Source organism: Geotrypetes seraphini, chromosome 2 (assembly GCF_902459505.1).
Source record: "Geotrypetes seraphini chromosome 2, aGeoSer1.1, whole genome shotgun sequence".
Classification (NCBI taxonomy): Eukaryota; Metazoa; Chordata; class Amphibia; order Gymnophiona; family Dermophiidae; genus Geotrypetes; species Geotrypetes seraphini.
This window is the reverse complement of record NC_047085.1, coordinates 274054648-274075357: the sequence shown is the minus strand read 5'-3', so window position 1 is coordinate 274075357 and position 20710 is coordinate 274054648. Positions and strand designations below refer to the sequence as shown.

Genomic DNA, 20710 nt, shown 5'->3' with positions numbered 1-20710 from the left:
TCAACCTTTTTACACCTATGGACTGGTGGAAATAAAATAATTATCTTGTAGACTGGCACCGGTCCACGGACCAGCGGTTGAAGAATACTGCTTTAGAGGGCTAAGCTAACTCCCCAGTACATATTTCCACTGAGGATACCATGTGATACATTGACACTGGCAGATGAAGGCTGTTTTGCCACTTGATCAAATGACAACTGCAACAGTCTTCAATTACAATTTCTGGGTCAGAATGCCTGGTCCCCAAATTAGTGGAGTACAGGTCTGGGGGGGTATACTTGTGGTCATTCCATGGAAGTTATGCCTAGATGGCCACAATCAGGTGTCTTGATTGTTGTAGCATTCCAAAAGGAGCCAAGTTATGTGACTTGTGGTCCGGGTCAATCATTGCAATGACCCTAGTGCAAAAGAGAGAAGTTCCAGTTCAAACAAATTACATTTTGAGCGCCTCACGTCCTGCTCACTACTTCCTCACTGGATGTGAGCTCAGCTAAAGACCAGCGATCTGAAAGAAGCTCCAACGGGGGGGGGGGGGGGGGAGAGGGGGGTAAAATGTGAGATTTAGTGTGCATGTGCAGGTTGTACTCCTGTTCAAATATCTTACTGGAGGCTGACCCTATTTGCTTTCATTTGTGGGCAATTGCAGCCCTCCCAGGGAAAAGTGCAGGCTGACTTCATGCTCCAGCATGCAATGTGGAAGACTCGGGTCCCAGGCCATGTTGCCCACCGCTGCCAGCAAAGGCAGGCTTACAAGAACAGAGCCGATACCGGGAAGCGGGGATTCATCCAACTGTCCGTCCCTCTTGTTCTCCCCTCTGCCCTCCTCTCCTCCCTTTCCCTCCCAGTAGCTTTCAGTACCATCAGCGCAGCAATTCAATTAGGCAGCCTAGGGTCCTTTGATGGGTCGCGCCCACCTCTGAGGAAAGAGGAAGTTGCATCATCAGAGGCGGGCCGTGACTCAGCAAAAGCCCCAAGGCTGCCTAATTGATCCCTGCGCAGACGCTACTGGCACTAATGCAGGCAAGTTCATCGGGCCCCCTGATCTCCACGGACCGGCAGGACATTTTTGTGTTAGAACACTGCTTCTGATCCCTCCACTTCAGATCCCTGTCCTTCCAAACTTGAAACCTCCAGTGGTGGAAGAACACTGCTTCAGATCCCTGTCCTATTGTCCCCACACACAGCTTTGGGACGCTCTTTGTGAAAACGGGACATTTCAGAGTCCCAAAGCTGTGCGTGGGGACAACGGGACGGTCCCATTCAAAGCGGGATGTATGGTCACCTTATGGATACAAAATTTGCTAATGGGCTCCAAATCTCATTGAAGTTTTTACCATGACCCTTTAGTTCCGAATTCATACATTCGTATCAATAACATAAGCACAGGGATTCCCACCAAAAAGTGTGATCACAATTCTTCCAGTTTTTTTGTGATCATTTCTATAGCAATCCCAGTCATTACAAGAAGTAATCTATTCTTAGCTGCATAAATTGGAGACTCGGGTTGTAATATAGTTCCAAAGAGCACCAAATCGTATGATAAAGGAATGGAAGTTTCCAGGATCCTATTAATTTTCCCCCAGATAGACTTCCAGAAGCCTAATATTAAGAGACAAAAGTACAACATGTGATCTAGCATCCCTATATCAAGATGACAGTGCCAGCATCTATTAGACTTTGAACTATCTAATTTTTGCAAATGAACAGGGGTTCAAAAGATTCTATGTAACAGAAAAAAAACAAGTCCGTCTCATAGATGCTGACGCTGTACATCTCATCCTCCAAGACCAAATCCGTGGCCATTGTGTAGCAGAAATCCGCTGCTTTGTTTCAAAGCTCCAAATATCTTTTAAACTTGTTTTAGGTTTCTTATTCAAATATTCAGATAATGATTTATACCACTTGGCAGCCTGATGTCACGAGTTTTATGATTAGAAAAGATTAAACTTTACATAAAGAAAATTAGCTAGCTACAAATGAAAGTAACTCCCCGCACATAATATTCAGAAAAACTGTTCCACTCCCAAAGAGAATTCTTTAAATCCAAAAATAGAATGGGCTATAGCATAAGGCTTGTGACAGACTTGCCTATTTAAGTAATGCCTAAACAAAATACTCCTTTACTACACCAGAAAATTTTTGATACTTTTTTTTTTTAATAAATTCTTTATTCATTTTCAAAATTACTTCAGAAATACTTCAGAAATAGCAAACATGAAGAGACATCTGGTGCACTTAAACCCCCAAATTCTATAAATTGCACTCAAATTTGCATGTGTAAATTTGGGCAGGAACTCAGGGCTAGATACACTAAGCCCACCAATCGTGTTTGTGATCATGTATTGACCTGATTTTCATCCGACCCAATTCACTAACCTCGTGGCCAATCAACCCTCCGATCCGATCCGTGCATACAAATGAGGGGAAATGGCATGCAAAGTAGGAAAGCAGCGATTCACTAAAGAGAAGAAGGAACACCAACTGGGCTGGCTGGTCCAAAAAGAAGTGACTGCCGAGGACCAGTCACTCACGTCCCTGCCAACTCTCCTGCTCTCTGCTGCCAAAACGCTACAGTACTTTCCAAAGCAAAATCCCAAACTGCCTACACAGAAACGGTAGTTCCAAGCAGCATACAATTTTTTTTTCACTCTGCTTCAACGCCAACTGTTTAACTCTCCTGCTGTCTGCTGCCCTTCCCTGCCCGTGGTTTTAACCCGCGGGTTTAAAGCGGGGCTGCACTACGGGCACCGGAACCAACGGAAAAAGGACAGCGAAAGAGGATGGGGAGAGCGAGTACTGCCAGTAGGACTCAGTCAGTTGAACCGGCGGAAAGGGCTCCGGTGGGGAGGACAGGGAAAGGTAGAGGGGTGGCAGGTGGGACTCCCTCACGAAAGCCGGAGAAGCGGAGAGGGAGAGCAGTGGGCGCTGCCGCCACAACTCAAGAACCGGAGCCAAGAGGGACGAAAGGCAGAGGAACCGAGAGAGGCAAAGTGGTCACGGGCAGCAAGAGGGAAGTCAGGAGAGCAAGCACATGCGCAGACCTTCTAAAGGCAAAGAAGATGGTCTTCGCATGCGTTTGGATCTCTTTGCGGTGATCCATCCAATCGATGTAGGACGTGCCTCCAATCAAGTCAATTTGCATGCAGACTCGTCGTGAAATCAGTCGCTCGGCCACGGATCAGATCACCCATGGAGCGGTAAGGTTAGTGAATCTAGTTCTCAATTTGCACCCAGTTTAACTGGATAACAAGCCAATTAGCACCAATAATTGGGAATCAACTGGTAATAATAATAATAATAACAACTTTATTCTTGTATACCGCAATACCATGGAAGTTCAATGCGGTTAACAATAGAAGAGACTGTACATTTACAGCGATGATACATATTATAGTGTTGTTACATTTACAGAGATGTTACATAAATAGCAGTAATAAAAAGGCATATACTAAAGAGGAGGCTGTGCGTATACAGCGATGTTACATGTTATAGCGGTGATACATTTACGGTGATGTTAAATGTGAGGCAATGATAAGGCAGGGCAATTAGATAAAACAGAGATTGAGTAAGAGAGGCCATAGTGGCTTGGGAGGGGGGCGTAGTCAAAGGGCATGGAGGCATATCGAGGTCAGGAGGGTGCAGGGAAGGGGGGAAGACAGCGTTAGCGGAATTTGTCGAAGAGGTAGGTTTTTAGTGACTTCCTGAACAGGTGGTAGGGCGGGGAGTTGGAAATGAGGGCGGTAAGGCAATTGTTCCATTTGCCCGCTTGGAATGCTAGGGTTCTATCAATGAATCTCTTGTAGAGACAGCCTTTTATGGAGGGAAAGGTGAATAGGTGGGCATTTCGTGTGCGAGAGGGGCCTGCTATTTCAAGGTGCTCAGACAAGTAGATTGGGGAAGATCCTGTTAGAGTTTTGAAACAGAGGCAGGCGAACTTAAAGATGATCCTTGCCTCTACTGGAAGCCAATGGAGTTTGGTGTAGTAGGGGCTAACATGGTCATATTTTTTGAGATCATAGATGAGGCGGACGGCCGCATTTTGGACTGTTCTAAGACATTTGATGGTATTTTTATAGGATCCCAGGTAAATAATGTTGCAGTAGTCTAATATGCTTAATACCAGAGATTGAACGAGTAGACGAAAGGCTTGGTGGTCGAAGTAACGTTTGATGGTGCGCAGTTTCCAGAGGGTACAGAAACATTTTTTCACCTGGGCACTGGTATGGTCATCGAAGATTAGAGTGCGGTCCAGGATGACTCCAAGGATTTTTATGGTGGGTAGGATAGGGTAATCTAGCCCATTCAGTCTGAGGGAAGTGTTTGTTAATTTATGGTTGGGACTCGCTAGGAAGATTTTGGTTTTTTCAGAGTTCAATTTTAATTTGAGTTTTGAGGTCCACAGTTCTAACTTGGTGAGGATAGATGCGATGAGTTTTTCTGTTTCTAGAGTGAGTGAGGTAATGGGAACAATGATGGTGATGTCATCTGCATATATGAACGATTTTAGGTTTGAGTTTGCTAGGCTTCGTGCCAGAGGGGTCAAGTAAATATTGAATAGGGAGGAGGATAGGGGAGAGCCTTGTGGGACTCCACAAGGGTTACGCCAGTGGTGGGAGAAGGCTCCATTACTGTGGACCTGGTAGGTACAGTTGGTTAGGAAGCCTGTGAACCAATCTATTACCTGTCCGGAGATGCCGATGGAGTCAAGGCAGTTGAGCATAATGTCGTGGTCGACCAGGTCGAAGGCACTGCTCAGATCGAATTGAAGTATCAGGGCGCTTTTACCCAGCGAGAACAGGTGGAGGAGGTAATTTGTCAGAGCAGCTAGGACGGTTTCGGTGCTGTGGTTTGGGCGGAAACCGGACTGGGAGTCATGAAGAATATTGAACTTGTCGAGGTAATTCGTAAGGTTGTTGTTGACAAGACCTTCCATGAGTTTTTGGAAGAGTGGTATGTTGGCGATGGGTCTGTAGTTGGTGATGGAAGAGATTGGCTCCTTGGGTTGTTTAGGGATAGGGGAAATGAGGATGTGGCCAAGTTCAGACGGGAAGTGTCCAGTGGACAGGCATAGGGATAACCAATTGAAGAGTTCTGCTTTGAATGATGGGGGGCGCATTTCATGATGGTGGGAGGACAAGTGTCTAATAGGCAGTTGGAATTGGCGTATTTAGAGTAAAGTTCAAGGAATAGATTCCAGTCAGGATTTTCAAAGGAGGTCCAGGACATGTCGGCTATTGAACCTTCTATATCTGCTGCGTGTAGGTTGAGTGAGGGTTCGGAGCTGTGAGCTGCAAGAGACAGTTTTAGAGTGTGGATTTTGTTCGCGAAGTGGTCGGCTAGAGTGATTGCGGAGGGAGGGAGGTCGGAGGTGGGGCGTTTGTGAGAGTCTATGTCGAATAGGGAGTTAACTAGTCTAAAAAGTGCTTTGCTGTTTAGAGAAGGGGAGTTTATTAGTTGGGAGTAGTGTTTACTGCGCTTATCGATGATCTGTTTTTGTATTCTTTGACTTTCAGTCGCCAGGTAAGTCTGTCTAAATCAGTCCCTGATTTACGACAGATTCTTTCAAGTTTCCTGACTTCTCGTTTTATGATCAGGAGGTCCGCGTCAAACCAGCTGTTTGAGGGGCGAAGAGTTTTTGAGCGAAGTTTAAGAGTGACAGTGGTGTTAAGAACCTGGTCACTAAATTTTTCCCAATTTAGGTGGAAGTTGGGGTCTAGGAGACTGGAGGAATACAAGATGGCGGACGCTATGTAGCTGTGCTCGGCAGGCTTAGCGTTTTTTCTTCATATTAATACTTCAACCAGATACTTACTTTGTCAGAATGCCTCATGCGAAGAGGAAGGGGAGTGTGAGAGCGGGTCATTTGCCGCTGCTCACATCGTCTCCAGCCCAGCAGTCAATTCAGCGGTTTTTGCAGCCGCTGAGCCCAGCCGACGCCCAGATGTCCCCGCGGCGGGAGAGTTCCGCGTCGGACCTGAGTGAGGGAGCACTCGGGTCTTTGGACCTGCTGACATTGTTGTCTCCACCGCATCTCTCTGCGCCCCCATGTCCAGCAGAGGCGCAGAGTGTCGAGCTTGGCCCCAAGGGAAAGGAGTTGGAGACCCCGGAGCAGGCAATGGGAGGAGCTACAGCACTAGCTGGAACGCTGGGAGGAAAGGTTGCTGAAGGAGAAGGAGCACCAACAAGCACCCCAGCAGTGACACTGGAAATACTTTTGGAGGCTATCAAGAGACTGGATGTGAAGGTGGAGAAGACTGCCTCAGATGTTGAGGTAATGGTTAAGAAAATGGATAACTTTTCTGAAAGTTTGCTAAAAGTTAAGCAAGAATGCATGGATAAAATACAAATTGAGTCAGCTTCACTGAAAAACTCAATTACCACCATTGTTAAAGAACAAAATTCTACAGCCCGTAAAATAGAAATGATTGAGAACTTTAACAGAAGATTGAACTTGAGAATTCTAAATTGCCCAAGGATTTCGGCAATATCACCCATTGAGATTTTTAAAAAATTTTTGGTAGAATGTTTGAATTATCCGCAAGATCAGATTCCGCCTTTAAACAAATTATACTTCTTACCTACTTCAAAAAGAAATTTAGATATACCTAAGGGTGAGAATTTGGTTACTGATAAAGATCTGCAAAATCTTACGGCAATATTAGAGGAATCATCTATGGAAGTCAAAGAAAGAGGAACTTTAATTGTTAACTTCATCTTTGAACAAGATCTTAATGCAGTTATGAGGCTATTCTTTAAAAAGTCTGGATCACTTTTTTGTGGTCAACGTTTATGGTTATATCATGATGTAACTAGAATAACCCAGGAAAGACAGAAAATGTTTTTTGGGCATGAGAGAAGAGACAAGGAAGCTAGGTGCTACTTTTTTGCTAGCTTATCCATGCAAATGTGTCATTAAGTTTAAGGGCCTGAAATATGTGTATTTTACACCAGATCATCTACGTTCCTTTTTAGATCTCAAAGGTTTATCTAGTGGAGGGAATGTAGCTTAAAGGAAATGCTGGGTTCTAGCGTTTAAGTCTTTACTTTTATTTTTTGTTGTATCATTGTAATATTACTCCTATAATATCTTTGTTTTCTTTTCCTCCTTCTAATTGAGGTCTAAGGAAGAGTTAAGTTTCATATATATTTATTTTAAAGATCGTAATGTTTAATGATGTTTTTCTTTTGGAACATGATTCTGTATTTCTAAATCAAGTAGTTATACTTGTAAAGTATGTTAAATTCAATAAAAATAAAGTTAAAAAAAAAAAAAAGAAGTTGGGGTCTACGTCGGAGTCGGAGATGAGAGTGTAGTGTGACCAGAAGTCTGCTGGATTAAGATGTTCTCTTGTCCAGATGAATTGCTTTGTATGGATGGGGTTAGGCTTTTTGTTAGGTTGTTTTTTGTGCCAGGCTAGTTCAAAATTGCACAGGAGGTGGTCAGACCAGGGGGTATTTGACCAGGTTTGGTCTAAGAGACTTATGTTGGGAGTGGTGTTGGTATTGGAGAGAAAGGTGATGAGGTCGAGGTGGTGACCTTTGTTATGGGTTGTGGTTTGGGGGGGATTGGAGAAGCCTAGTGACGTGAGGAAGGAGAGAAGGTCTGCGACATTTGAGTTCTCTTTCTGTTCTAGGTGTAGGTTGATGTCTCCTGCTAAGAGATTGTAGGTGCCTGCTGACGAGTTCGCAAGAAGGTGCTCGTAGAAATCGTCTTTTGCTTGATTCCATTTATTAGGGGGTATATAGAATAGCGTGACGATTAGGTTATCTATACAGTCTGTTTTGGAAATTTTGCAGGTGAGGATTTCCAGATCCTTGGTTGATTTAGAGTCTAGGACATGGAAGTGAAGGTGATTATGGTGAATGATAGCGAGGCCACCTCCTCTTTTTGAGTTTCTTGAGAGAGTGATAATTTTGTAGTGTGGAGGGAGAATGTCCCCTATGATGGGGTCCTGGTCGGAAATGAGCCATGTTTCGGTTAGGAGGACAATGTCTAAGCGAGTTTCATCCAGCCAGTCTTTGATGAGCTGGGCCTTATTTCTAGCTGAGCGGATGTTCAAGTAGGCACAAGGAAGAATGGATTGTTGTGGGGGGCAGGAGGGTATCGTATATTGCAGATATTTTAGAGATCGTTTTCTTTTAGGAGTTGGTCTAGGAGGGTGGCGGGTGATGTTGATCACAGGAATTGGGAAAGGACCTGCTTCTGTGCAATCGTGTATAAGTCGATGAGGGCGGAGGAATTTGTCAGGACCGGGGATTCTAGTCCAAGTGGTGTAGGTTGAAATAGGTTCAAATGCTAGAACATTTGTAATCCAGCCTCTTGTGCTAAGCAAATAGAGGAGGAGAAAGGCGGGGAGATTATGAGTGATGCTGGTCATGTTGGTCTGGTCGGGAGGGGGGAGGAAGATTCAGAGGGGGGGCAATCTGTGAGGCTAGTGTGAAGGGGAGGCCAAAGCTGGGTTCGCAAGGGGGAGATTGAGGGGTGTTGGGGGAAGAGGAGGGCTAGGGGAGAGGCTTGGTGAGGGGCAGCTAGGTGGAAGCAGCAGGCCTGGGAAGGGAAGAGAGAAGAGAATAAAGGGTAAGATGGGTAGGCTAAGGGCGGATACAAACACGGGGTATGTAAGCTAGAGTGCAGAGGGGAGGCTTATGAATGAATATAAATTCAGGGCATGTAAACTGGAGAGATTGTGGAGAAGGTAAATCTATGACTATGAATAGGTCATAAGATGGAATTAAAGGTAAAAATCTGAAACAGGTATGAAGTAGGAGTCGTGGGTAGATACAAAGAATAAATCTGTGAACTTGAGAGAAGATGATCAGATCAGGGAGGCCGCAAGTGAGAGTCAAGGAATATAGTACGTGGCCCTCGGGAGTTAGTGACACTGAGTTAGGTGTCGGTCTTTGGCAGCTGAGCCCTTGAGAGGGCTGGAAAGGCAGGCCAGATGCCGAAGTGGCTGCTGGGGGCGGGGCAAACCGCCGAACGCGATGCTCCTCCGGTGCAGTGAAGGGGGACGACTCGATCTCCCTTCCCCTTCACTGTGCTGGAACAGGGAAAAAGGCCCGGTCTGTAAAGCCCTTAAGAGGGCTGGAAAAGCAAGCCAGGTGCCGAAGTGGCTGCTGGGGGCGGGGCAAACCGCCGAACGCGATGCTCCTCCGGTGCAGTGAAGGGGGACGACTCGATCTCCCTTCCCCTTCACTGTGCTGGAACAGGGAAAAAGGCCCGGTCTGCAAAGCCCTTAAGAGGGCTGGAAAAGCAGGCCAGGTGCCGAAGTGGCTGCTGGGGGCGAGGCAAACCGCCGAACGCGATGCTCCTCCGGTGCAGTGAAGGGGGACGACTCGATCTCCCTTCCCCTTCACTGTGCTGGAACAGGGAAATAGGCCCGGTCAACATTTTGAATTTACACACACACCTCTCTAGGTGCTAATATATAAAGATGAATATATAAATTTTTTAGCACACAAGTTTAAAAGGGACTTGGCTGGGGGGCGGCATTCACTAAGGTAAAATTATGTCCTTACCTGTTAATTTTCTTTCCTTTAGCCACAGCAGATGAATCCAGAGACTAGTGGGATTACATCTATCAACCAGCAGGTGGAGATAGAGAGCACTTGATTTATCCTCAGGTATATCTTGAATACAGAGTCTCCTGGCCAACTAGTATAGGTCTTCTCAAAGCAGTTGAATTAAAACACAAAGTAAAGCACATAAAAGGCATAAGACATATGAAACATAAGACACATATGTAACTTCATTCCCTCACATGTGCTACCCGCACCACTGATGCTTCAAATTCAAGAATGCCATTTCAGCCAAAGCATGTTGAAACCGTGCCTGAGTGACAAAACCCCGCAATAGGGTGGGGCTCTGGATTCATCTGCTGTGACTAAAAGAAAGAAAATTAACAAGTAAGAACATAATTTTACCTTCCTTATCATCAACAGCAGATGAATCCAGAGACTAGTGTGATGTACCAAAGCAGTCCAAACATAGGGAGGGAAATAAAGAAGCGAATAGGAAATCCGTCGCCCCCAAATCCTGCCCTGCAGCATGCGTCCAAGGAAATACTATACTTCAGAGAGTATGTCACCCATGATCATACAGAGGCTACCCTCCCTAGCATATGTGAGCAGGAGCCATCCTCGCCTGAGCACACCATGCTGCGGAAACCACAGCTACATCGCCCCTCCAAAATCCATAGGGCTCCCACAGGAGGCAAACTGTTGACCAAAGTCAAGAAGAAATCCAGAGGAGAGGCAAGACACCAAAACTATACCTGGGCCCCGAAGTGACAAGTGCCTTTCCCCGAGCCCCCAAATAGATACAGCGACAACCTCAGATGCTGAGACATCTGATCCAACTTTTAGCCCATTCCTCCACAAGAATGACCCAAAAGGAGTGGAATGAAAATCTCTGAGCCAGAGAGAAAGAACTGCAGCTAGCCCGCAACTAGCCTAGCCCCAGCTAACTGTCAGCTGGCTGGGATTACACACGGTACACTAGGATGCCAGTGAAATGGCACCCCAGCTAAGGCCAACCACCTGGGGCCTGCAGAATAGTGAGGGCAAAGGAATCACTGCCAGAGACGGTATCCCTCCTCCGAGAGGAGAAAGACTGACAGCGGTGGCGCCAACAACTGCAGCCTCCCCTCTTTTGTAGCGGGAGGGAAAGACCTTGGCCAATCGTTCTCAGGGCCTCCTACTGCCCGCTGCTGCCTGCCCCAGCTGCAAGCCAATGGCTGTGCGCAACTACGGCTGAAGCAGCCTCGGTTGTCCTACGTGACAAAGGAGTAACAAATTCCTCCCAATGACCTCTGTAGCCTCGCATCCACCGAACGAGTGAGCTCATGGAACTTAGGTATCCAGGTTCTTCAGGGGGGAAGGGGGAAGGTACCTGGGAGCCCAGGTGTTTCCCCACCATAAAAATATGGCACTATACAGCCCCCATCCCACAGCTCAACTTAGGCCTGAGCCATAGGAACCTTTCTCCCCTGAGGCCTAAGCCCCAGGTTTCCTCTGAGCCCATGTCTCTACTGAGGCCAAAGGCCACAGGACCATGTCTCTTCTGAGGCCGAAGGCCACAGGAACATGTCTCCACTGAGGCCGAAGGCCACAGGAACATGTCTCCTCTGAGGCCGAAGGCCACAGGAACATGTCTCCTCTGAGGCCGAAGGCCACAGGAACATGTCTCCTCTGAGACCTAAGGCCACAAGAACATTTCTCCTCTGAAGCCTAAGCTACAGGAACATTTCTCCTCTGAGGCCTAAGCCACAGGAATATGACTTACCTGAGGCCTAAGCCACCGGAACAGTTCTTACCTGAGGCCTAAGCCACCGGAATCCTTCTCTACTGAAGCCCAAGCCACAGGAATATTTCTCCTCCGAGGCCGACACAGGAATATTTCTGAACTGAGGCCGAAGCCACAGGAATCTATCTCTTTTCTGATCCAGGAAACTGAAGCTGGTAGCTGCCAAGCCTGGCGCGAAATCCACCATAAAATCCAGGAGTCCAGAAGGCACCATGTCCAGCAGGTAAAGGACCTGGGTGGGCCCAGGTATTATCCTGAAGAGGGTGAGGTAGGGACGCTGGAAGGGCCCAGGTGTACCTCCAAAGCTGGCACCGTTCAGCCAGAACACCCCTCCTTCCAAACATCCAGGCCTAGAACTGAAATCCACAAGCAGCAGCCAAGAGCTGTGAGGGACACATCCATGCACCTGTTGGAGATAGAGTATACTAGTTGACCAGGAGGCTGTGCATCCAAGATATACCCTAAGATAAATCAAGTGCTCTCTATCTCCACCTGCTGGATGATGGATGTAATCCCACTAGTCTCTGGATTCATCTGCTGATGACAAAGAAACATGTTTATGTTTATTAAAAATCTTTATATACCACTTAAATAGCCAAAAAGGATCAACACTGTTAATATAATTCAAAGTAATGAAAAGAACTCCAATTAAATAGTGAAGAAAAAGAGAATATACATTTCTAATATAAATTTATATAACAATCTAAAATGATAAAATAAAAATTAGACAATTAATTATTTAATGCAGATTGAAGTCCAGAATTCACATCCCATCAGTGTGGGAAGGCCAATTGAAAATAATGTGCCTCTAAAAGTCTTTTAAAATTTAGGATTCTTCCTTTCTCAATTCTATAAGTAAACTATTCCATAAGGTTGGAACCAAATAGAAAAATGCACAATTTCTAGTTGATGCAAGATGAGCCTTTAAATATGAGGTACAGCTACTCTTGTTATCATTCAATGATCTTTATAATCGCCTAGACCAAGGGTAGGCAATTCCGGTCTTCAAGAGCCACAGGCAGGTCAGGTTTTAAGTATAGCCACAACAAATATGCATGAAATAGATTTGCATCTCAAGGAGGCAGTGCATGCAAATCCATCTCATACATATTCATTGTGGCTATCCTGAAAACCTGATCTGCCTATGGCTCTCGAGGACCGGAATTGCCTACCTCTGGCCTAGACACATAGAACAACACTAAGGGCTCCTTTTACTAAGCCGCATTAGGACTTTAATGCGCGGAATAGCGCACGCTAAATTGCTGCGCATGCTAGACCTTAATGCCAGCATTGAGCTGGCGTTAGTTCTAGCCGCATAGCGCGGGTTTTGCACGCGCTAAAATGCTGCGTGCGCTAAAAACGCTACCGCAGCTTAGTAAAAGGAGCCCTAAGTTAGAAAGGTATGGAGGTTGTAATTCAAATAATGCTTTATGTGCCAATGTCAAAATCTTAAATTTAATCCTAAAGTCCACTAGTAGCCAATGGAATTTCAAGTACAAAGGAGTCACATGATTTCAAATATGTGCATGACCTGATTTTGAAATATGTGAACAATATTACAGAATACAGTAGATCTGCACCTACTTTGGGCACAAGGATTGATCCCAAGTTTCAGATGGTATCAATACTCACCCAACTTCGGTGTGCTGTTTATAAAACAGTGCTTAGTGCTTATTTTTTTGGTGCCTAAATTTAGGCAGCATTTACTGAATCTAGCCCAAAATCCTCAAAGTACTCTCAAAAGATTTAAAAATTCCTATTACTGGGAGACTATTATCAAAGGCATTAGCTTGGGGTATTTCAAGGGACATATGGGGAGGGGTATGTAATTTTAGGAAGCTTTTTCTCACATATAAAGCCTGTTTTAATGGGGGCTTTCTACATAGTCACATAAAAAGGTGCATGGAAAATATGCGTTATAATTATAAAATTTCTCATTTATGAACAGCATGTGGACATACTAGAGGCTAAGTACCAATGCTCCCATGCAGATGACCCAAGGCTTTGATTATCAGGCCTGCCATCCACTCCTTAGGCATTCATGAGGGAAGGGCGTCTCTACCTGCACTCAGTGGTTAAACCTGATGGCTAGACCTAAAGTCCGTGTTAGCCAGATTCTAGAGGGAGCTGCGGTCTTTGGACCCTGGACAAGGACTGTTGCTACTATGCATGGGCTAGGTTGATGTTATAAAATAGGAGAAATCATCAAGCTAATCAGAAATTAAGATTAATAGTGCTGTAGCTCAGAAGTCAAGTCTCACTGTGCTGGAGTCTCAGTAGCGATCAAGAGCAATCTGCTGAGCCACGAAACATATAACAAAAATAGGTTACTGTACCTGTTCCTGGAGGACCTTGTATAATGGAAAGCTCCTTAGTCAATGCTAACTGCAAAGCTTTAATCTGAGATTCATCTAAATTCAGATGCTCTTTAGAAGGCCATGTCTTAAAGTCAAGTATATCAAATTTTGCAGAATGCATGGTCTCCTTTTGGGTGAGTTGTGAAGCTGGTTTTGTGGTGTGCGTTTCTGCAGTTAGCTCATCCATGAGTTTACATAAATTGTCTGTTATATCTCTCTTTCTGCTGCTGCTCTCTGTTTCAAAAACAGGTTCTAATTTAAGAGTCTCTTCACATATAAGCATTTTCAAGCTGTACTCATGCCTGTTTCTCATTAAGTATTGAGGAGGTAACACATCAGTCTCACAGTGGACAATATAATTCTGAAAGGGAATTTCACTGCTGATCATTTCTTTCAGTCCCTCTAAAACATGGCGATAAGCTTCGAAATATGCTGTTGTTTCCACCATTAAGAACATGTCATCTACATTCATTTGGGCCAGTTTTAAGCGACTTTCATTTGTAAAATTCAGCGTGACAATACCATTGATGAGATCTTTTATATCTCTGTCTGCCACTGTGGCAAACAGCATGGTTTTAAAGTTGTCTTTGGAGAGACAAACGAGAGCACCAAACAAAAGGCGTTTTGAACTCTCCCAGATGACTGCTTTTAATTTTTCAATTTCAAATTGGACTCTGTGAACAATCCCAGTTCGAGTACATACTGGTGCAATTAAACGAGTGCCAGAATAAATTCTGACGTCATCAAACTTTGCTTCCATCATCTCCTTACCCTGGTAGCACACAATTTGAGCAATCCCATCTCTTAATGGCCGTATAAAATCTTCCCTGAGTAAGCGAAAGTGAGTATCCAAATACACGTTAGCATCAAGATATGTGCTGCTAATTATATTAGGCCGCATAATGGGATTTTCTTTCAAATAAATGTCATCATAGGTTGGAAAGATAGGTATCTGCCGAAAATCCTCCATATTTGAATCCTGGTCATTTCTCATTAGGTAGGTGTAGTTGTTGGATTTTAGTGTTCCTTCCCTCTTTTTCTCCTGCAAATGCTGAAGGCAGGTATGGAGGGTACTGAGTTTATTTTCCATATTTTCTGAAAGAGTGATCTGCAGGTCTGAAATGGAGGACACTAGTAAAGCATTCACCAAGGATACTTGAGTGGCACAGCTGGATGGAAAAATGCTGATCAATTCAAGAAGTAAGGTGACAATGCAGCTAATGGATGCCTCAGTTTTTATCTTTGCCTCTAGGGTCTCCCTCTTCCTTAACTCCATAACATAAAAAGGCAGTACCTGTTGTAGAAATGTCGAGTCTTGAACGTGGCTTAGGACATGCTGCAAGTTCTGACGACTGGTTCTACAACCTATGGCTTTATCCAATATTTCCAAGATGAGTTCAATAAGTTCACATTGAATATCTTTTTGTTTCATAAATTCACTCAGTCCACTGCCAGGAGCTGCAAGCTTCATTACAATCTCTGATGATTCCATCAGAGAAATTTCCTTGAGAGACTTATAGTCTAATCTCCGCTCTTTACGATGGATTTGTGAGTTGTCTCTTCCAAGAAAACCTCTGGGGTTCCTGTGGTCAGTTGGTGACTTAAAACGTTGCTCTCTGCTACTTCCAGCACTTCTAGAGTCATCTGAACGATCCAGTAGGTTCTGTTCACTTCTTGACCTATTCTGAAACAGGCTTTTTCCTGGTCTGCCTTCTTGAAAGACTCTCAATTGGCTCTTTTCTGCAATTAAAATATAATATTATTAGAACTTGCACATAAATTCTTACAATTGTCACATTTGTCAATCCAAGTCAATTTCTAAAATTCTATTTAAATTAAAACCAATAAACAAACATGAACACCACTGCATACTTCTTTCAGCGCTATATAAGTGATAAATACAGTAGTAGTAGTTAACAATGGGGTCAATGTTGAACTGGTGAAGTCATTGTACCAAGCAGAGCTTAATTTAAAACATAGGTTCAGTGTCACGATCCATACAGTTAATAATGTTGAACATAGAGAATGACACAGGGAAAAAAATTTGTCCCCATCTCCGCCCATCTCCACAAACTCAGTCACCATCCCTGCAAACCATTTGATCCCATCTGTACAAACCTCAAATAGTTTTATACTGAAATTATTTTATTAAAGTACAGTATGCTTTAAATGATTTTATTGGTTTAACAAAAAAACATTCAGCACCCGTCTTTCCAGCCAACCTCTACAGGTACGGGGAGGCGGATTGGGGGGGGGGGTTAAGAGGTCGGCAGGGGGTCTCGTGGAGGGGGCCATCGTGAGAGGGAGTGCATCGAGGGCAGGAGGGCCTGGGATCCCTCCTGTCCGTATCTTAGTGGGGGTGGGGGATAGGGGGGTTTGCCTGGCCAGGAGGGCTTGGGCTCCCTCCTGGCCCAATCGTAATCAGCTAGGGGGGTCGCAGCTCGCCGGGGCAGGAGGGCTTGGGCTCCCTCTTGCCCCCATCGTTGTGGGAGGGTCGTGACTCGTCGGGGCAAGAGGGCTTGGGCTCCCTCTTGCACCGATCTTGTCGGGGAGGGGGTGATGAATCGCGGCAAGAGAGATTGGCTATCTCCCCTGCCTCAATGCGATCACCCCTCTTCTACCCGAACTGCCACAAACCGCAGCAAGAGAGATTGGGCATCTCTCCTGCCGCGGGTTGCAGCAGTTCGGGTAGAGGGGTGATCGCATCGTGGCAGGGGAGATTAGCCATCTCTCCTGCCGCGATGGTTGCGGTGGGAGGGTGGGTAGGTTGCCGGCCCGCTGAGCTGATCACACCAACCGCCCTCAGCTCAGCGGGCCCTTTTTCGGCACTTATACCTATTTTGACTTAGTCTAAGTCAAAACGTATAAGTGCCGACTAGGCAACCTGTCAAAAGGTTTGGTTATATCTGCTGTACGCCTAGGTGTAGGTCGGCCCACCTCCTGCCCTTTCCCCTCCTCTAAAAATGCTTCTTTTCGCTCTATGCATTTAGAGGCAGGGGAAAGGCCTAAGCTGGTTTTAGATACGTCTAAAACCAGCTTTGGTTATGGGTACTTGGACGATCAGGCTTTTTGATTGGCCAAGTACCCATTTAGGCCACTTTTCAGACATTGGGGTTTTTTTTTTATTATGAGTCCCACAGAGTCTAAGCAAGAACTTGTGTTGAAGTTACCAATGGGTAATTTCGGGTGTCAATTTTATAGCTCTTTTCAAGGCTCTGCTGCTATGCTGTGCCGAAGGAGGACAGTGTAAACCAAAGTCCTGCTATTATCTCAAAATTTGCCCCCAGCTGACATTCCAACAAGCCAACATGATGGAAGCAAAGTGGAACAGTGCTTTGCACCAAAAGATTAAACATTTCAGAAATAGCCTCTCGATTCGTTTCTGCAATATGTCCAGATATCAACGATTGTATATAATGTCTAATCTGATAATAATGAAACACATCAGAGCTACTAGGTAGAGAATAAATATCTTGCAGCTGTACAAACATATAGAACATCTTCATCATCAAATAATTGGAAAAGAAATTGTAAACCCTTGGCATTCCAAGATCTAATAACTTGACATTGCATACCCGGGAGAAAGTTCCCATTTCCCTGAATTGACAAATAGGGAGTTGTGCTAGAAGAAATTTTAAGGACCGTGCACACCCAACGCCAAGTTCTACATGCAGGGGTAAAAATGGGATACGTAGAGAGTATTTTGTAAAGACTTGGAATGGTTACATGTAACTAAAATGGGTAGGCTGTAATAGTGAGGTTTCCAAGTATGTAGCTGAAAAGTATGAAGTACCTCTGAACCAATCATTAATGTGGCGCATTTGGCCCCCTCTCTCCCTCAGTAGGCAAGATCCTTCCACCCCAAAAGAACGGCTGTATCCCTGCTATCAGTTTCAACTCTTGTTGTCTAGAAAGCAAGAATGGTAATACCTGGAATAGGGATAGCCAATAGGGAAAAAGGACCATGTTATAGAGTGCCACCCTACCTGAAATGGACAATGGAAATGATGCCCAAATGGGCAATGTATTTATTGTATTACCCAGGAGAGCATCAAAATTACATGCATACAGGAGTGCCAAATCTCTGGGCAAGATGACCCCTAGATATTTAATCAATGCTGCAGCCCATGAGAATGGAAACTCATCCACCCAAGAATCCTGTAATATAGCTGGTATTGCTAGCACAATAGATTTCTGCCTATTCAGAGTAAACCCAGAGTACAAATGGAATTTGAAGGGACACGTATCATGTACCTTGTAGTTTTCCTTAGGCTGTGTTTGAAGCTGTAAGAAAACCAGACCCTGTTTGTTTTTCCTTCTCTGAAATACTACAAGGCCATTTTATGTTTGAGAAGATGTGTGTTCTTATCTTGTTGTGAAGTGAATTCAATTGTTTTCATAATCGTATTTGCAAGAAGCTTTAGATAAGAAAAAGGCTCTGCTGACCAAAGCACCTTTAAACTTTGGCCTTTAGATAGTAAGATGCTTGTTATTTCTTTACAGTTTCATGTGATCTGTGTCCATATATGGTTTGTATTTACGTCATATGCTGACAACACTGATTCATGTAAAATGATATAAAAGGGTTGCAGAGCTGACTATAAACTGGACATGTTTGGGAGATAGTTTGTTGTCTCTAAGATATTGTCCCCAGATGCATCTGTCTTGCTAATGACAGAGAGAGAGTGTGGGGCAGTAATTGGGACCTATTCTTTTCAGAATTCATCCAAGGCGTGCAATAGATGTGACATGGAAGACTATGGCTCTATTAATACAAAAAGCAAGTCATCTGCGAAGGTCATAACGTTTATGGTAGAATCAGATCTGGTTAATCCCAAAACATCAGGGTCTCATTTCACCGTGCATAAAAACGGTTCCAAGTAAATAAGAAATAAAAGCGGGGACAACGGACATCCCTGTTAAGTACCTCGCTCTATCGGGAAAGACTCCCTACAGATATTGTTAACCAACAATCGGGCCAATGGAGAGGTATACAAGGCTCTGAGTGCCCTAAGATACCAACCCTCTAGCACCACATACTCCAGAACCCCAAAAAGGTAAGGCCAATCTTCAGCCATGAAACAGCACCACAAAACAAAAATATCAATAAACACTTGTCACGGACCAACCCTAGTACACAAGGAACAATCCTAAGGATACAAACCGCTCATTATCCTCTCATCTCCTGTCTGCGCTCCACAAGGGAGAAGCAAACTGAAATGAAAACGTCCATTCTGTTGCCAGAAAGAACATTCAGGTAGGTTGTTTTACTTGCTCCAAATGCGTGTTAATGTACGTTTCTGCTTCTGAAAATGCAGTGAAGGTTTTCCAAACACCATGCACAAAAATCCGTAATGTGGCAGAATACACAAAGATAAATCGGATCTTCAATTAAAAAGAGAAGTACACAAGCAAGCAAAATCTTATTAATGCCAAAGTATAATAAAAGCAACGATTTTCTCTAGCACTCCAAAAGCTTTCTAATGGCTGTCCCTAATTCACAGTATTCTGTACCACAAAGAGAAATGTGAAAGAGAATATAATACATGGCAGAAAGCAGGAAAAGGTCTCAGGATTCTTACTGAAAACATACTTCTACCTAAGGGCAGGCAAAGGCTGCAACCTCAGGGAGAAGCATGTGCACACATACTGGCAAAGAAAATATTGCACCCCAGAAATATATATAGCAATGTATAACCAACATGTGCTTATATAATTAAAGAATGAAGGAAAAGGCATATCTGACCCTCAAGATAGAGGAGGAGGGAGAGAGAGTATAAGCTGAGAAGCTTGCGAGAGATACTGTATACTTGAATATAAACTGAGATTTTGGGCCAAAAAAATGGCCCAAAAATTGGGGTCTCAATTTATATTTGAGTCCCCAAGTGATGACTGTTGCTTTTGTCCTCCCCACCTGATCATTAGTGGCACTGATGTCCCATCCACCCGATGCCCAGAGTATGTTCTCCACTGCCATCTTCCACCAACCCAACCCTCCCTTGATGAAAAAACTGCTACTTTTCTCCACAAACCCCCTTTTCCCCAATGACCGACGCTACCGTCCTCCCCCACCCAGCCCAGTAATACTGGGCATCGGGCGCTCAGGACAGCAGCGCCACTGATGATCGGGTGGGGAGGATAAAAGCCTAATACCAGTTGGGTGGGACAAAAACAGTAGCGCCAGTCATCGGGGAAGAGGAGTTTATAGAGAAAAGTAGCACATTTCATCAAGGGAGGGTTGGGTTTATGGAAGAAAGTAGCAGCTTGCATAAATTTGCAGGGGTGGTGTTCAAAGTTAAAGTACACCCACACTTTAAAAGATGTGTTGGTACTAGAACAGGGAATAATATACACATATTAGTTGCATAAACATGCAGTTATAAAATTAACCACTTAATGTTTTGCTTAAAAATAAATAATCATAGCCTCTTTTTAATATAAGAAATTACTGGAAACATTACCACATTTCCTATTATTTTTTTTCCAAGTAAGGTGGTGTTAAGTTTATTTTTAAACTTCTGATTGTGAGATGGAGTTTAATTGTCCTATCTGTGTATGTATATTTGTTTTTGGAAGGAAGCTGTTTGCACACAATTCATGGTTTATGAATAGTATTTGGGCTGAGAGAAACATGAGATTTTGGTGCAGTTCTTGTTCTCATGATTCTTTTGGTGATAAGAGACATTTTCAAGGGTGTGTAATTATATGATTTGGATGAGATCACATTCACAGGTACTCAGTCACTGATGTTCCCTCTCCACCTTTTATATCTTCCCCAAACCCTTGGTCTCTTATACTTGCCCCTTTCCATACCAGTACTCTTCTTCCTTCCAACCCCAATAGAAACATAGAAGATGACGGCAAAGGGCTACAGCCCATCAAGTCTGTCCACTCTGCTTACCCACCCCCTGTCTATGCCCTAATGACCCAATTTCCTTATCTTGACCCTCGTAGGGATCCCACATGGGTATCCCATTTATTCTTAAAGTCTGGCACGCTGTCTGCCTCGATCACCTGCACTGGAAGCTTGTTCCAATGATCAACCACT

The 20710-nt window shown here is 44.3% G+C and overlaps 1 protein-coding gene across 4 annotated transcripts in view; it reads right to left on the bottom strand.

The window, feature by feature from the left end:
* The window catches only part of LOC117353586 (NFX1-type zinc finger-containing protein 1-like), a 299791-nt gene that overhangs the window by 201190 nt on the left and 77891 nt on the right, over positions 1-20710 (bottom strand). For all 4 annotated transcript variants that reach the window (XM_033929706.1, XM_033929708.1, XM_033929705.1 and 1 more), the window contains one exon: positions 13642-15402. In XM_033929706.1, the coding sequence (XP_033785597.1) occupies positions 13642-15402 (1761 nt within the window). The remainder of the gene's footprint in view (positions 1-13641; positions 15403-20710) is intronic.